Source organism: Hemiscyllium ocellatum, chromosome 13, assembly GCF_020745735.1.
Source record: "Hemiscyllium ocellatum isolate sHemOce1 chromosome 13, sHemOce1.pat.X.cur, whole genome shotgun sequence".
NCBI lineage: Eukaryota > Metazoa > Chordata > Chondrichthyes > Orectolobiformes > Hemiscylliidae > Hemiscyllium > Hemiscyllium ocellatum.
Genome location: NC_083413.1, coordinates 38,626,507 through 38,640,736, shown reverse-complemented (window position 1 = coordinate 38,640,736; position 14,230 = coordinate 38,626,507). Strand labels below are relative to the sequence as shown.

At 39.7% G+C, this 14,230-nt stretch overlaps 1 protein-coding gene across 4 annotated transcripts in view; it reads right to left on the bottom strand.

The window, feature by feature from the left end:
- dis3l2 (DIS3 like 3'-5' exoribonuclease 2) overlaps positions 1-14,027 on the bottom strand; it is a 289,701-nt gene extending 275,674 nt beyond the window's left edge. For 2 of the 4 annotated variants that reach the window (XM_060834767.1, XM_060834770.1), the window contains exons 1-2: positions 13,937-14,025; positions 10,192-11,092 (exon numbers count right to left, since the gene is read on the bottom strand). In XM_060834767.1, the coding sequence (XP_060690750.1) occupies positions 10,192-11,056 (865 nt within the window). In that variant the 5' untranslated portion in view covers positions 11,057-11,092; positions 13,937-14,025. Of the gene's footprint in view, positions 1-10,191; positions 11,093-12,650; positions 12,724-13,936 lie in introns of those variants that run through there. The other 2 variants (XM_060834768.1, XM_060834771.1) reach the window with 2 other exon arrangements.
- Between the last annotated feature and the right edge of the window lie 203 nt (positions 14,028-14,230).

The following is a 14,230-nucleotide window of genomic DNA, read 5'->3' as shown; positions in this document are numbered from 1 at the left end:
GCAGCGGCTGATGAACCTAAACGACACTATACAATCAGCAAAACAAACATTTAGAAAATACCATGCAAAGATTGTAATAAAGACTACATTGGACAGATAGGCAGGAAACTAGCCACCAGAATACACGAACACCACCTAGCCACCAAAAGACATGACCCACTATCATTAGTATCCTTACATACAGATGAAGGAGGACACCAATTTGACTGGGACAACACATCCATCTTAGGACAGGCTAAACAGAGACTCGCATGGGAATTCATTGAAGTGTGGCATTCAAATCTGACCTCCATCAATAAAAACATTGATTTGGATCCCATTTACCAACCTCTGAATAAAAAACAGAAATGATATCACCCACCTTAAGGAACCAAGACACAAATTGAAAGTGGGACATAACACCAGTGTTTCACTGGAGGCTCGCTGAGAACGTTACCTAGCACGGTGATAATACGTCTGAAAACAAACCTTCCAGCTTAGCAAGCAAACTTATGATCCAAACCTCAACCTGAGCTACAAATCTTCTCAAAAATCACAAACGTCATGCACGTCCAAGGTACAATGATATACAGTCATCGAGATGTATAGCATGGAAACAAACCCTTTGTTCCAAATCTTCCACACCAACCAGTTATCCCAAATTAATCTAATCCCATTTTCCAACATTTGGCCCATATCCCACTAAACGCTTAATTTACCATCCAGATGCCTTTTAAATGTTGTAATTCGACCAGCCTCCTCTGACAGCTTTTACATGCACTGCTCTCTACAGGAAAAAGTTGCACCTTAGGTCCCTTTTAAATATTCTCCCACTCACCTTAAACGTATGCCAGTTTTGGACTCCCCTACCCTGGGGAAAAGACCTTCAATAACACTACCACAGATCTACTTTTAAAGTCCTGCCCTTGTTTGCATTACCAAAACGCAATATCCCACATTTATTTAACGTTAAACTCCATTTGCAACTCCTCAGCCCATTGACCCAATTGATCAAGATCTCTTTGGAATCTTAGATAACTGTCTTAAACGTCTACTGAGAATGCGTATTAGTTATAAGCAGATAGGAAAAGAGTTACATTTTGTGAAACAAGAGGTTCTGCTGAGCATGGCTCAGATCAGATAGGAACTTGCAGTTAACAATGGGGTGCTGGAGGCAAAGGTAATGAGTTAACAAGGTGGAAAAGCATTCATTATGTAGAGTCATTTAACAATATTGAAAGCATTCAGTATGTAAGGTCAGTTTAACAAGCTGAAAACTATTCATTATGTGAATCCAGTTATGGTTAAGAATTCATTGTGTAACAGCAGATGGCTTAATCTTTGGTATTGATACTCGTTGATTGTAACAGTCACCCAATCAATATGTATGTTGCCTTATCCAGGTGCTCCACCCTATAAAATGACGATAAAATTCATTCGAAAACCGTTCTTTCAGAGAAGACCGAGAACTCATGTCTCCGTGCACATGTGCAATCATTCTCTCGCTCCACGGCATGGAACAAAGATGAAGGACGTAAAACTATACTGTGTCTCTGAGCATTTTGCTTTGACTAAGGAGGGAAACGGGACAACACCACTATATCTCCAATGTTGGTGTCTTCCACAGATGTACTAATCAGGCCTCCTATGTTATCATCCAAATCATTTATATAAATGGCAAAGAAAAGTGGACCCAACACTGATCCTTGTTGAACGCCACTGGTCACAGGTCTCCAGTCTAAAAAACAACCTTCCACCACCACCCTATGTCTCTTACCATAAATCCAATTTTGCATCCAATTGGCAAGCTCACCCTGAAATCCATGTGATCTAATTGTACTAATTAGTCTACCATGTGGAACCTTATGGAAGGGTTTACTAAAGTTCAAGTAAACAATGCCTACCACTCTGTTTTCATCAATTTTTTTTGTTACTTCAGTAAAAACTCAATCAAGTTTGAGAGACACGATTTTCCTCACACAAAACCATGCTGATTATCCCTAATCAATCCTGGTCTCTTCAAGGATCCTATGTTTTCTAAGACCTCCAACTCTTCCTCTTCTGTAATATGAACTGCTTTTAAAACATCAATATTTATTTCCCAGAGTTCTCTAACCTCCATTTCTTTCTCAGCAATAAAAACTAGAGCAAAATATTCATTTAATACCGATCCCATTTCCTGAGGTTCAACACAAAAGACAACCTCGTTGATCTTTCTGGGGTCCTACTCTTTCTCTCGCTGCTGTCTCACTCAAACTGATCAATCTTTCATCTTGAGGCAACCCCTTCATCACAGGAATCTTCCAAAGTAGCCTGTTACATCCTCAAAAAGACTTTAAATTTGCTAAACATAGTTATCCATTTATAAAATCATATTGATTTTACCCGATTATGAACTCTCTAAATGTCCTGCTACTACTTCCTTAATAATGGATTCTAGCATTTTACTAATAAAGACAGATGTTAGGCCTCTAGTTTCCTAATTTCAATGTCACTCCTTTCTTGAAGAGGATACTTAAATTCGTGGTTTTCAACTAATTTCTGTAATCGAGGGAATTCTGGATAATTATAAACAATGCATTTGACATCTCAACAGTCACATTTTCTCAAGGCCTCAGATATAGGTCATCAAGTCCAAGTAACTTGTTGATTTTTAGTCTCATTAATTTTCCTATCACTTTTTATCAAGTGAGCTTTCATTCTTTACATATACATCTTGATTTTCTACCAGTCTCGGACTCAGAGTCGCAGTTTCAGCTAAAGAGCTCATCATTTTGGACTAAATCGAGGCAAAATATCAGAATCGCAAAGATTGGAGTTGGATTTGTCTTCTATCAGAAATCAATGTCTATAGGGAGCAGGTGGGAATGTGAATTGCAACAAGTGATCAGCAATGGTCTTACTGAGTATCAAGAAGGCTTAAAGAGTGCTATGGTCGACTCATTCTTATTTTGAATGCTCTTACTCTATTATTTGAGACTTTGATTCCAGAAAATTAAGCAGACATCTTCTTAATGGCAAAGGTGAATTCAGAACAGAATTTCAAAGAAAAATCAAGAAGGTAAATTAGGATTGGCATCAAGAAGCTTTTTTTTCTCCAGAAGCATGGTTACGTGTGGACCTCCAGATAATGCACTAAAGGCAAAACAGTCCATGGAATCAGCTCAGTTGGATGCCAAGATAAGCAAGGGGATCGGCTCCTTCTAAATAACGGGCTAATTTATACCAGGATAATATTCAACTGCATTTAGCAGCAGAATCAAAGGAATAAATTTTATTTAGGAAATTACATTTTAGCAATCACTGCACTATTCTTGACTAAATCAGTACAAGTTCTTACTTCAGAAAAATTACATTACAACTTTTGTCACCCAAAATACAGTTTTTGCATAAGCCCATTATAAGCAAAAATTATTAAAATTGCTCCATCTGTAAAACACTAATCTAATAATTAGAACACAGGACATTATAACACAGTACAGGCCCTTCGGCCCTCAAAGTTGCACTGCCCTGTGAAACCAATGTGAAGACCATCTAACCTATACTATTCCAATCTCATCCAAATGCCTATCCAATGACCATTTCAATGCCCATAAAGTTTGCGAGTCTACAACTGTTGCAGGCAGTGCATTCCACGCCCTTACTACTCCCCGAGTAAAGAAACTACTCCTGACATCTGTCTAATATCAATCGTCTTTCATTCTAGCCATCACAAGGCTCTCACTGTCCACTCGAACTACAACATCCTTCGGCATGATCCACAACTGAACCGATCTTAGTGTCATCTGCAAATATTCGAACCCATCCTTCTATGCCCTCATCCAGGTCATTTATAAAAATGACAAACAGCAGTGGACTCAAAACAGATCCTTGTAGTGCACACTAGAAACTGAACTCCAGGATGAACATTTCCCATCAACAACCACCCTCTGTCTTTTTTCAGCTAGCCAGTTTCTGATCCAAATCGCTAAATGACCCTCAATCCCATGCCTCCATATTTTGTGCATTAGTTTACCATGGGGAACTTTATCAAATGCCTTACGGAATTTTCCTGCTCCTTGATGCTGCCTGACTTACTGTGCTTTTCCAGCATCACTCTAATCACTGAAATCCATATACACCACATCAATGGCTTAACCCTCATTACTCATAACAGCACACAAACCAACAGCCACTCTCAGACAACAACTCACCAGGACAAAGGACCCGATACCCAGCATGAGCAAAATCAACATAGTGTACAAAATCCCACGCAAGGACTGCACAACATACTACAAAGGACAAACAGGAAGACAGCTAACAACCCGCATCCACGAACACCAACTAGCCACGAAACGACACGACCCGCTAACCTTAGTAGCCACACACAGACGACAAACAACATGAATTTGACTGCGACAACACTACTATTACAGCGCAAGCCAAACAGAGAACAGCCAGGGAATTCCTAGAGGCATGGCACTCATCCACTGATTCTATCAACAAACACATCGACCTGGACCCAATATACCGGCCACTGCAGCGGACAGCAAATGACAACCGGAAGCGGCAAAGACAAGCCACTATAAATGCTGGAGGAAACATGACAGAAGTGCTTCACAGGAGGCTCCCAAGCACTGAGGATGTCACCTAGAAAGGGGACAAAACGTTTGCAACAAAAACTCCCAGCTCGGCGAACAGAACCACAACAGTATCTCAGAAGTCTTATGACTTGGACGGAGGCCAATTGGTCAGTCAAGTCTGCACCAGCTCTTCAAATAAGCACGATTACCTAGTGCCAATTTCCTGCTATATCCCAACATCCTTGCACATTATTTTTATCCATGATGACTCAATTGAACCTACCTCCAAACACTTCAAGGTAGAACATTTCATGCTGTAACTACTCACTGAGTGAAAAGGTTTGTTTCTCATATCACTTTCGCTTCTTTTGTGAATCACTTTAAATCTATGTCCTCTCACTCTTGTCGCCTTTACAAGAAAAGCACTTTCTCCATATCTACTCTATCCAACTCACTTATGATTTTGAAAACCTCTAGCAGATCTTCTCTTGGCCTTCTCTCCAAGGAGAACAGTCCCATCTTTTTCAATCTATCCTCATAACTGTTTCTCATCCTAGAACCATTCTCGTGAATTGTTTCTGCATTCTCTCCAATGCATTCACATTGTTCCTAAAACACGGCACCCAGAACTGTGCATAATACTCAAGCTGAGGTCTAAACATGTCTTACACAAGTTCCTTGCTCTTGTGCTCTCAGCCCCTATTAATATAGTTCAAGGAGGGTGTGGAATATTGGCAGCAGGTAGGTAGGTGATGGTTGAGGGTGGGAGGTGAGTCACAGTATGGGAATTTGGATCTTTGGGGATCAGCAAGAAATGCATTGGAGGAGAGGATTCGGAACTGGGAAGGATACTTGGGGGAGGTGGGTCATGTCTGAGCTCAGAGGCATTCAGGTATCCATGGGGTAGTTGGGAAGGAGATAGGATGCTGTTTTACAGTCAGCCAAGAGTTAGAACAGGTTTTATTCCCTCTAACTGATCCTGACTAATTATTAAGGAGACTAAGTTGTAACTCCTTAAAATCTCCATTTCTAATTCAGTGTTGGGTACCCTCTCAGAGGGTTCAAGATATTACTTACTTCCCTTATGGAAATTTTGACTTTCCAGACAATCATGATGAGTCGGTTACATACAGACTTTCACACTGCCCTAATGTGCAACGCCAGTCGACACTTCAGTAATGGTGATCTCCCATTGAAGATCCGCGCCAACATTCAAGGTAAAGATCAAACACACCAGAACGTAACCTCAAAACGTACAACAATAAGTACAAGGTATCTTATGATAAAAATGAAGAATTTAGGATAGCTGTCAAGAGCAAACCTACATATGAAGAATAATTAATGCTTGTAAGAAATTTATAACGAAAATAACTGTTTCATAATTTAACAATGAATGAAAACACTTTTGATTCCTTCAAAAAACAGATGATATGGAGAAAGTAAAGCGTCTCTTTTAATACTGCAAGTAGTTTTGCTCAGTCATATTGGGATCTTCTAAATCTATCCCAATGCTGTGCAATTAAAGAATAGATACCTAGCTAATACTTATCCCTACAATCATAATTGTTTTAGCATTCATTTAACAACTAAAGATGTATACAAATGTCAAATATCAATAAGGTCACTTACATTAAGTAACAAAAGATAAGGTTTTTGCCTTATATAATGCACCTTTTGACCATTCTTTTCCAAACTATCTACGGGTATACCTCTAAAAGTACAGGACATATTTTGAGATTTAGGGTCAGATTGTTCAGGAGAAATGTTAGGAAGCACTTCTAAACACAAAAGGATGGTAGTTGTTTGGAACTCACTTTAACATCTCAGTGGATGCTGATCTGGTGTTGATTTTAAATCTGAGATAATTTTAATGTTAAGCAAAGGTATTAAGGGATATGAGAAAAAGGCCCACATGGTAGTCTTAAAAAAGAAACTACACAGCTGGAGGATTAATTCGGTCTCATGAGGCCCAAGCCAAAGGCAAGGCACATGATAACTTTGCCAAGACCTGATAGATGGAGTTAGGTCCAACATCAAACATATGAAATTTGGAATCATTTACAATACTTATTTACCTCCCTGTACAAATAAAATCTTCATAACATATATCAAGATGGCAACAAACTAGTGATCACTCAACCAGGTGGGGAGTCTGGTAAAAGGAGCTATAATATTCATTATGGCAGTCACACAACAGAACTTTATCCTATGGTGTCTTTAAGGCCAGTCACATACTTGAATCACTGTGAGCAGAATAAGGCAGCTGGAGTTACTGAATCAAGTCTAAGCAATATATGACCCACAAGAAGGGCCTAACATTTGTGAGTAGTGCAGACAGCTATTTGAAATCACAGCATTATATCATATCCAAGTGCTGAAACCCTTGAAAACTAACAAACAGTGAAATAGCTGTTGATATTTGGCCATTAGAAAAGACATTTAAAACTGTACAAATAGGCCCCAGAGAAGGAGATAATCTCTGGGGTCTTAATTTGTGAAAGCAGTCTCAATTACTGCCTGCAAGTAATGGAATCATTGACTGTAAGGGAATTCTATCTGCCCAGAAAAACATCAGATATCTGTTGGGGCCTGATGGGAAGACTCAATGTATGTTGATGAGGCCTCAGAAAAAGTGATGCAATAGGCCATGCAGAACACTGCAGAAATTGCTCAAGAATAAGTCAGGTCCTCCAGAGAGCAGACTCATAAGGGACAAATACACATGAATCGAGCCACCCAAACTGGCAGTGGCTGAAATAATGTAGGACCCATCACTGGTGGGATTTTCTACTGCCAGGGACTGCAGGATGTCATGTATCTAATTGGTGGAAGGTAACCAAAGTGTGTCTGGCCATCCAAATGGTCATAAAGGTAGCTTCAACACAAAAATTAGTTATGTGGTTAAACCACCAGCTGAAAAGAGGGGCTGAAAGGGTTAAAGAAAAACCTACCCTGCAAAGCAACAGTTAATGGCACACAGTTCAGAGCTGCGAGCTGTGTATAATCTCAAGGACACAAAACTGTTACCTAAACGATTATGTAGGAAGAAATGTGGGATCACCCATTCCATCGATTCTAAGAATCAATGTATCTGCAAGATAACAAAGGGATTTGGGGGAGGGGCACTGGGAATATGATAGGTAGAAGGTGAGGGTGAGGGTGGTAGGCCAGAGAGGGGATGGGGGGGGAAAGAGGTCAGGAAGAAGATTGCAGGTCAAGAGGGCAGTGCTGAATCTGGGGGTTGGAACTGAGATAAGTTGGGGGGAGGGGAAATGAGGAAGCTGGAGAAATCTACATTCATCCCGTGTGGTTGGAGGGTTCCTAGGAGGAAGATGAGGCGCTCTTCCTCCAGGCGTCGTGTAGCCAGAGTCCGGCGATGGAGGAGGCCAAGGACCTGCATGTCCTTGGCAGAGTGGGAGGGGGAGTTTCAGCAAGACTATCTGAATACACATCTCCGTACTGGTGAAAATGACAACGTTATTGTGGCATTTCTTATGAATTCAGAATTTAATCATCATTATAACAAAGCTACACTTTTAGCATATGGGATCAATAAACCAGTCATGACTGTGTCCCTTTTGTTCACTGCAGAAATGTCTAATTGGAAAGTTCAGACATTTTGCATTAAATTAGCAATGGTGAAATCAGTACACAAAATGTCTTAAGATATGATGTATATTGGTGATCTCAGCCTTGCAGAAAATTCCATCCCAGTAGTTTTGCTCTTTATTCTCAACTTTAAAGGAATTCAGTCTCTGCCATTAGTTAATGTTAAAGACACAGTTAAGACTTGGGAGGTGTATAAATGTTATATGTTGAAGCAAAATTAACATACAAATTTAAAAGCCAACCAACTATGGTATTTAAGGATTTTTGTCAAAGCTGGACATAAAGTAATAGCGATGTACAGCACAGAAACAGACACTTCAGTCCAACTTGCCCATGCCGACCAGATATCCCAACCTAATCTAGTCGCATTTGCCAGCACCCAGCCCATATCCCTCTAAACCCTTCTTTTCATGTACTCATCCAGATGCCTTTTAAATGCTGCGATTGTACCAGTCTCCACCACTTCTCTGGAAGCTCATTCCATACACGCACGACCCTCTGCGTGAAAAAGGTGCCTCTTAGGTCCCTTTTAAATTTTTCCCCTCTCATCCTCAACCAATGCCCTCTGGTTCTGGACTCCCCCACCTCAGGGGAAAGACCTTGTCTATTTATCCTAGCCATGCCCCTCATAATTTTATGAACCTCTATAAGGTCATCCCTCAGCCTCTGACGCTCCAGGAAAAGCAGCCCCAGCCTATTCAGCTTCTCCCTATAGCTCAAATCCTTCAACACTGGCAACATCCTTGTAAATCTTTTCTGAACCCTTTCAAGTTTCACAACATCCTTCCAATAGGAAGGAATTGCATATAATATTCCAAAAGTAGTCTCACCAACATCCTGTACAGCCGCAACATGACCTCCCAACTCCTGTATTCAATGCTCTGTCCAATAAAGGAGAACATACCGAACGCCTTCTTCATTATCCTACCTACCTGTGACTCCACTTTGAAGGAACTATGAACCTGCACTCCAAGATCTCTTTGTTCAGCAAAATTCCCTAGGACCTTACTATTAAGTCCCACTCTGACTTGCCTTTCCAAAACGCATAGCAACGTGCAGTATATCAGTTTAGTATCAAATTGGTGACAAGGAAAATCAATGCAATTATCCTGGATTTATTAAACAAATAGTGAAGAATGTACTCAGCTGAGCACATACCTCAACCACACAGTCTTAACTAAAATTCCTGGAAATATGCAGCTCTTCATTGAGGCTTTTCGCTGCATGGGATAGCACTGTAACAACAAAACTGAAAACAATATCCGTTTAAGAATTTCCATTTCACTGAGTATGCTTTAAGTTGATACATAGGCAACAATCTGCTCCAAAAACCCTGGTCACATTTTGTGTCAAATTCCACCATAGCTGCTGAGTTAACCCCACAATATTTTAAATCAACATTTTCAGTAAAACAACTCAATATTATAACAAAATGTCATTTCATCAAATGTGCTAATGACAATGATCCTTCAAAAAAATCCAGAATCCAGATAGGCATCCAGTGCCTAAACCACTAAATGATATTAATCCGATATTAGGCGCAACACACAACCCTGAATAGAAAGTGTTTGAATGCCCTCCCTGTACCAGAATGCACAGCAAACCTGCAATTTAAACACTTAGTTAGGGATTTTCCTATTGTAAAAACTTCTAAGTGATGATAATATTTGTGATGAGAAATTTATATGCAAAATCAAATGCAATTGTTTGCAAGGTCACAATAAAGAGGATACATTTAATTTTTTTTACGAAAATCAAATTATTTTCTGGTAAGTTTTAAAGCTTTATTTTCTTTTTGGCTCAGTTTGGGTGAATTTTATTCCCACCTGCCTTCCTGATTAAGAGACACTGTCTTGACTTTGAGCAATTGCAAGGGTTTAACAAATTACATCAGCATGTCTACGCATCTGAATTTTGAGAAAATTAATTTTCAAATTGTATTAATTCTTTGAGCATTTTCTCATTAGATAAAAATATTTAATACTCAAAGCATAAGAATTCAACAATGTTTAATAGGGAAAAATATCTTCTATTGCCTTACTTTGCAAATGGTCGATATTGATTTTCTCTGGCACAGTAGGTCCTAAATCATGAAGAGCAGTAATTTGGTCTCCAGCATATAGTCCACCAGAACACTGAGTTACACCCGAGCTTGTGTCATTTTTTCCTTTGCTCTTTTTTCTGTTTTTCTTTTTCTTATTGTTCTGTATTTCCATTTCATTAATTATTTGCACATGACTTTCCATTCTCCCTAGATCAATATCTTGACTACAACTGTCAAAAGATGGTTTATGCCTTGGCAATACAGACTCAGAGTAATGATCACTATCTCCAGCAGTTGCAGTTTTTTCAAGCCCCACAAACTCTTTGTGGTGATCTGCATGTGGTTTTGAATGGTCTTGTTTAGGCCTAGTTTCTTTGAACATAACTTCATTTGCTGACTCAGTATCTTCATCCTGGTTGACGTTGATGCCTCTTTGCTTGTTTTCCTTCCTGGTTGTCAAACCCTGTTTCTTCTTCCAAGGGTCAAACATGTCTGACTCACCAGTATTCCCAACTTTTTCCAAAAGACTAAGAGGCATGCTTGTCAACACAGCAGTTCTGTCATTGTCCACAGAATGGGTACCTTTATCTCTTAGATATTGTCCAATATTAAGATCTTTTTGTTGCATCATTTCTACTTCTGAAGGATTCAAATGAGTTCCAGGAGTATTTCCATTTTCATCATTTTTGTCTATGCAATTGATTTGCTGAGCAAATTGGTTGAGATATGCTCTAAACCTTCCACTACGATGCTGATTTACCAGCCTGGAATAAGCATTTTTTTGCGGATAGCAAATCTTACTAACACTATATCTTGCATCAAAAGAGGGAAATGTTTCCTTTGTTTGTCCTGAATGATCCATTGGTGATGTTGGTAGTCACAAAAGAGAAAAGTGAAGCTGTAGAAAAAATAATACTCATCAGATGTACATAATATATTATCCTGGAATATCCAAAAGTAAATGTTTAAAATAGCTTTAAAACAACAGCCCATCAGAGATATCAGGACAAGTGATCAAAGACGCAGGAGTTAGAGTGAAACTTGATGAGAAAACTACTATTAAAGAACATTATACTTGATTCACAAAATCACTGAGGTGAATTATTTTAAAAATGAAACTCTTTTTTTAAAAACTGCAGTAACCTTCATGAGTTCGTTTAAGATTATCTTACTCCCTTTTCCTAAAAGTTTATCATTCCAGAGTATTTCACCTAAATTAAAATCATTTGACTCCTCTCTATCAAAGTGACAGTTGAACCCAACCTTGCCTTAATGCAATCTTCACACATCATTATTTTCCACAGATCACTTGGACAGTCATGAGGAAGCAGACCCCCCTGTTAGATCTCTCTATACTGAGGAAAAACTGAAACAATCATAACATTCCCCATTATTGCTGCAGCTGACATCTGCTAATTTAGCACAGACCAGATGGAAAATAGTACTCTTCTAATGTCTATGATTCAATAGCACACCACTGAAAGTATTAAGTCCAACAATGAGTGGATATTTGTTTACTTAAAAAGACTCAAATTTTGGATTGTGCACATTTGGGGTAAGCTAATTTATATAACCTCGAGACAGATTTTCCCTAGAATGTCAGAGGTTATGGGGAGAACCTTACAAAGATTTTATAAATGAGGGGCATGGATGTGATGAATAGCCAAGGTCTTTTTCCCAGGGTAGGGGAGTGTAAAACTAGAGGGCATAGGTTTAAGGTGAAAGAGCAAACATTTAAAAAGGGGCAACATTTTCATTCAGAGGGTGGTGCATGTATGGAGCTGCCAGAGGTGGTGGTGGAGCAAGCTGGTATAATATTAACATTTAAAAGACATCTGGATAGGCACATGAAGAGGAAGGGTTTGGAAGGATATGGGCCAAATTCTGGCAAATGGAATTATAGTAGTTTAGGATATCTCATCAGCATGTATAATTAGACAGAAAGGTCTCTTTCCATGCAGTACATTCCTTTGACTCTATGGCTCCAAATGAAAGTGGTCATATGTCCAGCAATTATATCTAATCATAACCTTGAAAGATACAACAGACACTGGTTGATGAGGAGGTGCACAAAAAAGACTAGGTAAGAGAGCTGTAACTATTAATTGTTTAGAAAAGAAATTAATCTATAAAGAGTGATGAATTAGTGTCACAGAGAAACTAGTGTTCATGTACAATTTTGCTTTAAAGAGGCACAACAAATAAGTAGTGTAAAGTTTGACTTCAACAGAAAAAAAGAAACTAACAAAAATAAGTAAGAATTTGTTACTGTATGTCTCTTACATACTCCATTCTGTCTCATCAGAGTACAAATGTGTACAAGACCACAGAAGCAGGCAAGCAGACAGCTTGCTCATTTTGCTCAAATTTTTTTCAACTGTCATCACCCAGTCAAGGGGTAAGCTGAGTAGGTCACTGAATATGCCCATAGTAGCCAAAGATCAAGGTCCAACTACCTTCGGCTGCTTCATCAATGACATTTTCTCAATCATAAGGTCAGAAGTGGGACACTGATGATTGCACACGGTCAATTCCATCCATAACTCTTCTGATCATACAGCAGTCCATTCCTGCATGCAGATAGGTCTGCACAGTCAGGCTTGGGCTGTTGAGTAGAACGTAACATGTACACCACATGAGTGTCAGTAAATTATCATCACCAACGAGAGAAAATCTAAACATCTTCCCTTGATGCCCAATGATGCCAACGTTTCTGAATTTCTCCCATTATCAACAGGCTGGAAGTTACCATTGATTAGAAACTTAATTGCACCAGCTGCATAGATACTGTGGCAACCAAGCAAGTCAGAAGCTGAGAGTCTATGGGGAAATGACTCACTTTTTGACTCCCAAAGTCTGCCCACCACCTCCAAGGCATGATTCAGGAGCACAGAGGAATATTTTCCACTTGTCTAGATGAGTGCAACTCAAACATTTATACTATTCAAGCCAAAGTGATCAAAACCCACAGCCCTCACCTCAAACATTCATTCCCTATGTCACTGGGAGTACAATATAACATTTTTAAGATGTAATACAATAACTTAGAAATTGACCTTTTAAATAGCACTTTTCTTAATACCTAACAACAGGATTAGAAGATTTTGAGAACTTCACTGTCTGCAATGACACCTCCACTCAACATTTTGACATGGAACAATAATCACCATTCCTCTGCTGCAAATATCTTGGAGCTCCCTCCTTCATAATACTAAACAAACTATTAAAGCATGCAATTCACCACCATCTCCTAAAAGACAATTAGGGATTAACAATATGAAATGCTGGTCGTGTGATTGATGGTTACATCATATGAACTGTAGTTCAAATACATTCAAGTGATTAAAATGGGTTTGTAAACACTCATGCTTGACAAAAGTAAACTTAGAATACACTTATCCAGGGAGCAAAAATTTCAAATAAGCTAGCAGTCTGTCAATCAGGGGAAAACATTGTAGCCCAATAAGTGCCGGGCAATGACCTTAGATGGCACTAGCACAATGAAGGGTTCCCAGATTGAGTCCAACAGCGGGCCCCCTACCACCAGTGCCATAAGATTAGCAACTGGAGAGACAGTAAGCTGTCCCAGTGTAAGGTCGTGCGCTCCTTTAACCAGGAAGGCCCATGAAATCAACAGATGCAGACTCGGCGCAACTCAAAGATGAGCTTTCTCCTTCAAGGAAAGGGATCTGTCATTGTGGTGTACTGAGCAAGACACCCGCTCCCAGCTCCTGTCACTTACAGCAGGGAAAAGCTAACATGAAGGAAGTGCCATTCCTCAGCCAACTGCAGCTGGAGCCTCTCGAGCGCTGCACGGCAGCAAACTCCTTCCGGGTCACATTGCCCGGAAGCTGGGGAAGGGGGGGTGAGAAGGTGGTGTGAGGCATTGCATTGTGGGAGATGTGTTCTGGTCCATCCCTCGCGTCGGTGCCCCGTCGCCCCAGAGCCTTGAGCGAGTCTTGCAGCAGGCCCCACCCCTCCCCTCCCCCGTTCACATCTCTTACATCTAAAATGCAATGCCTTATAACGTATACAT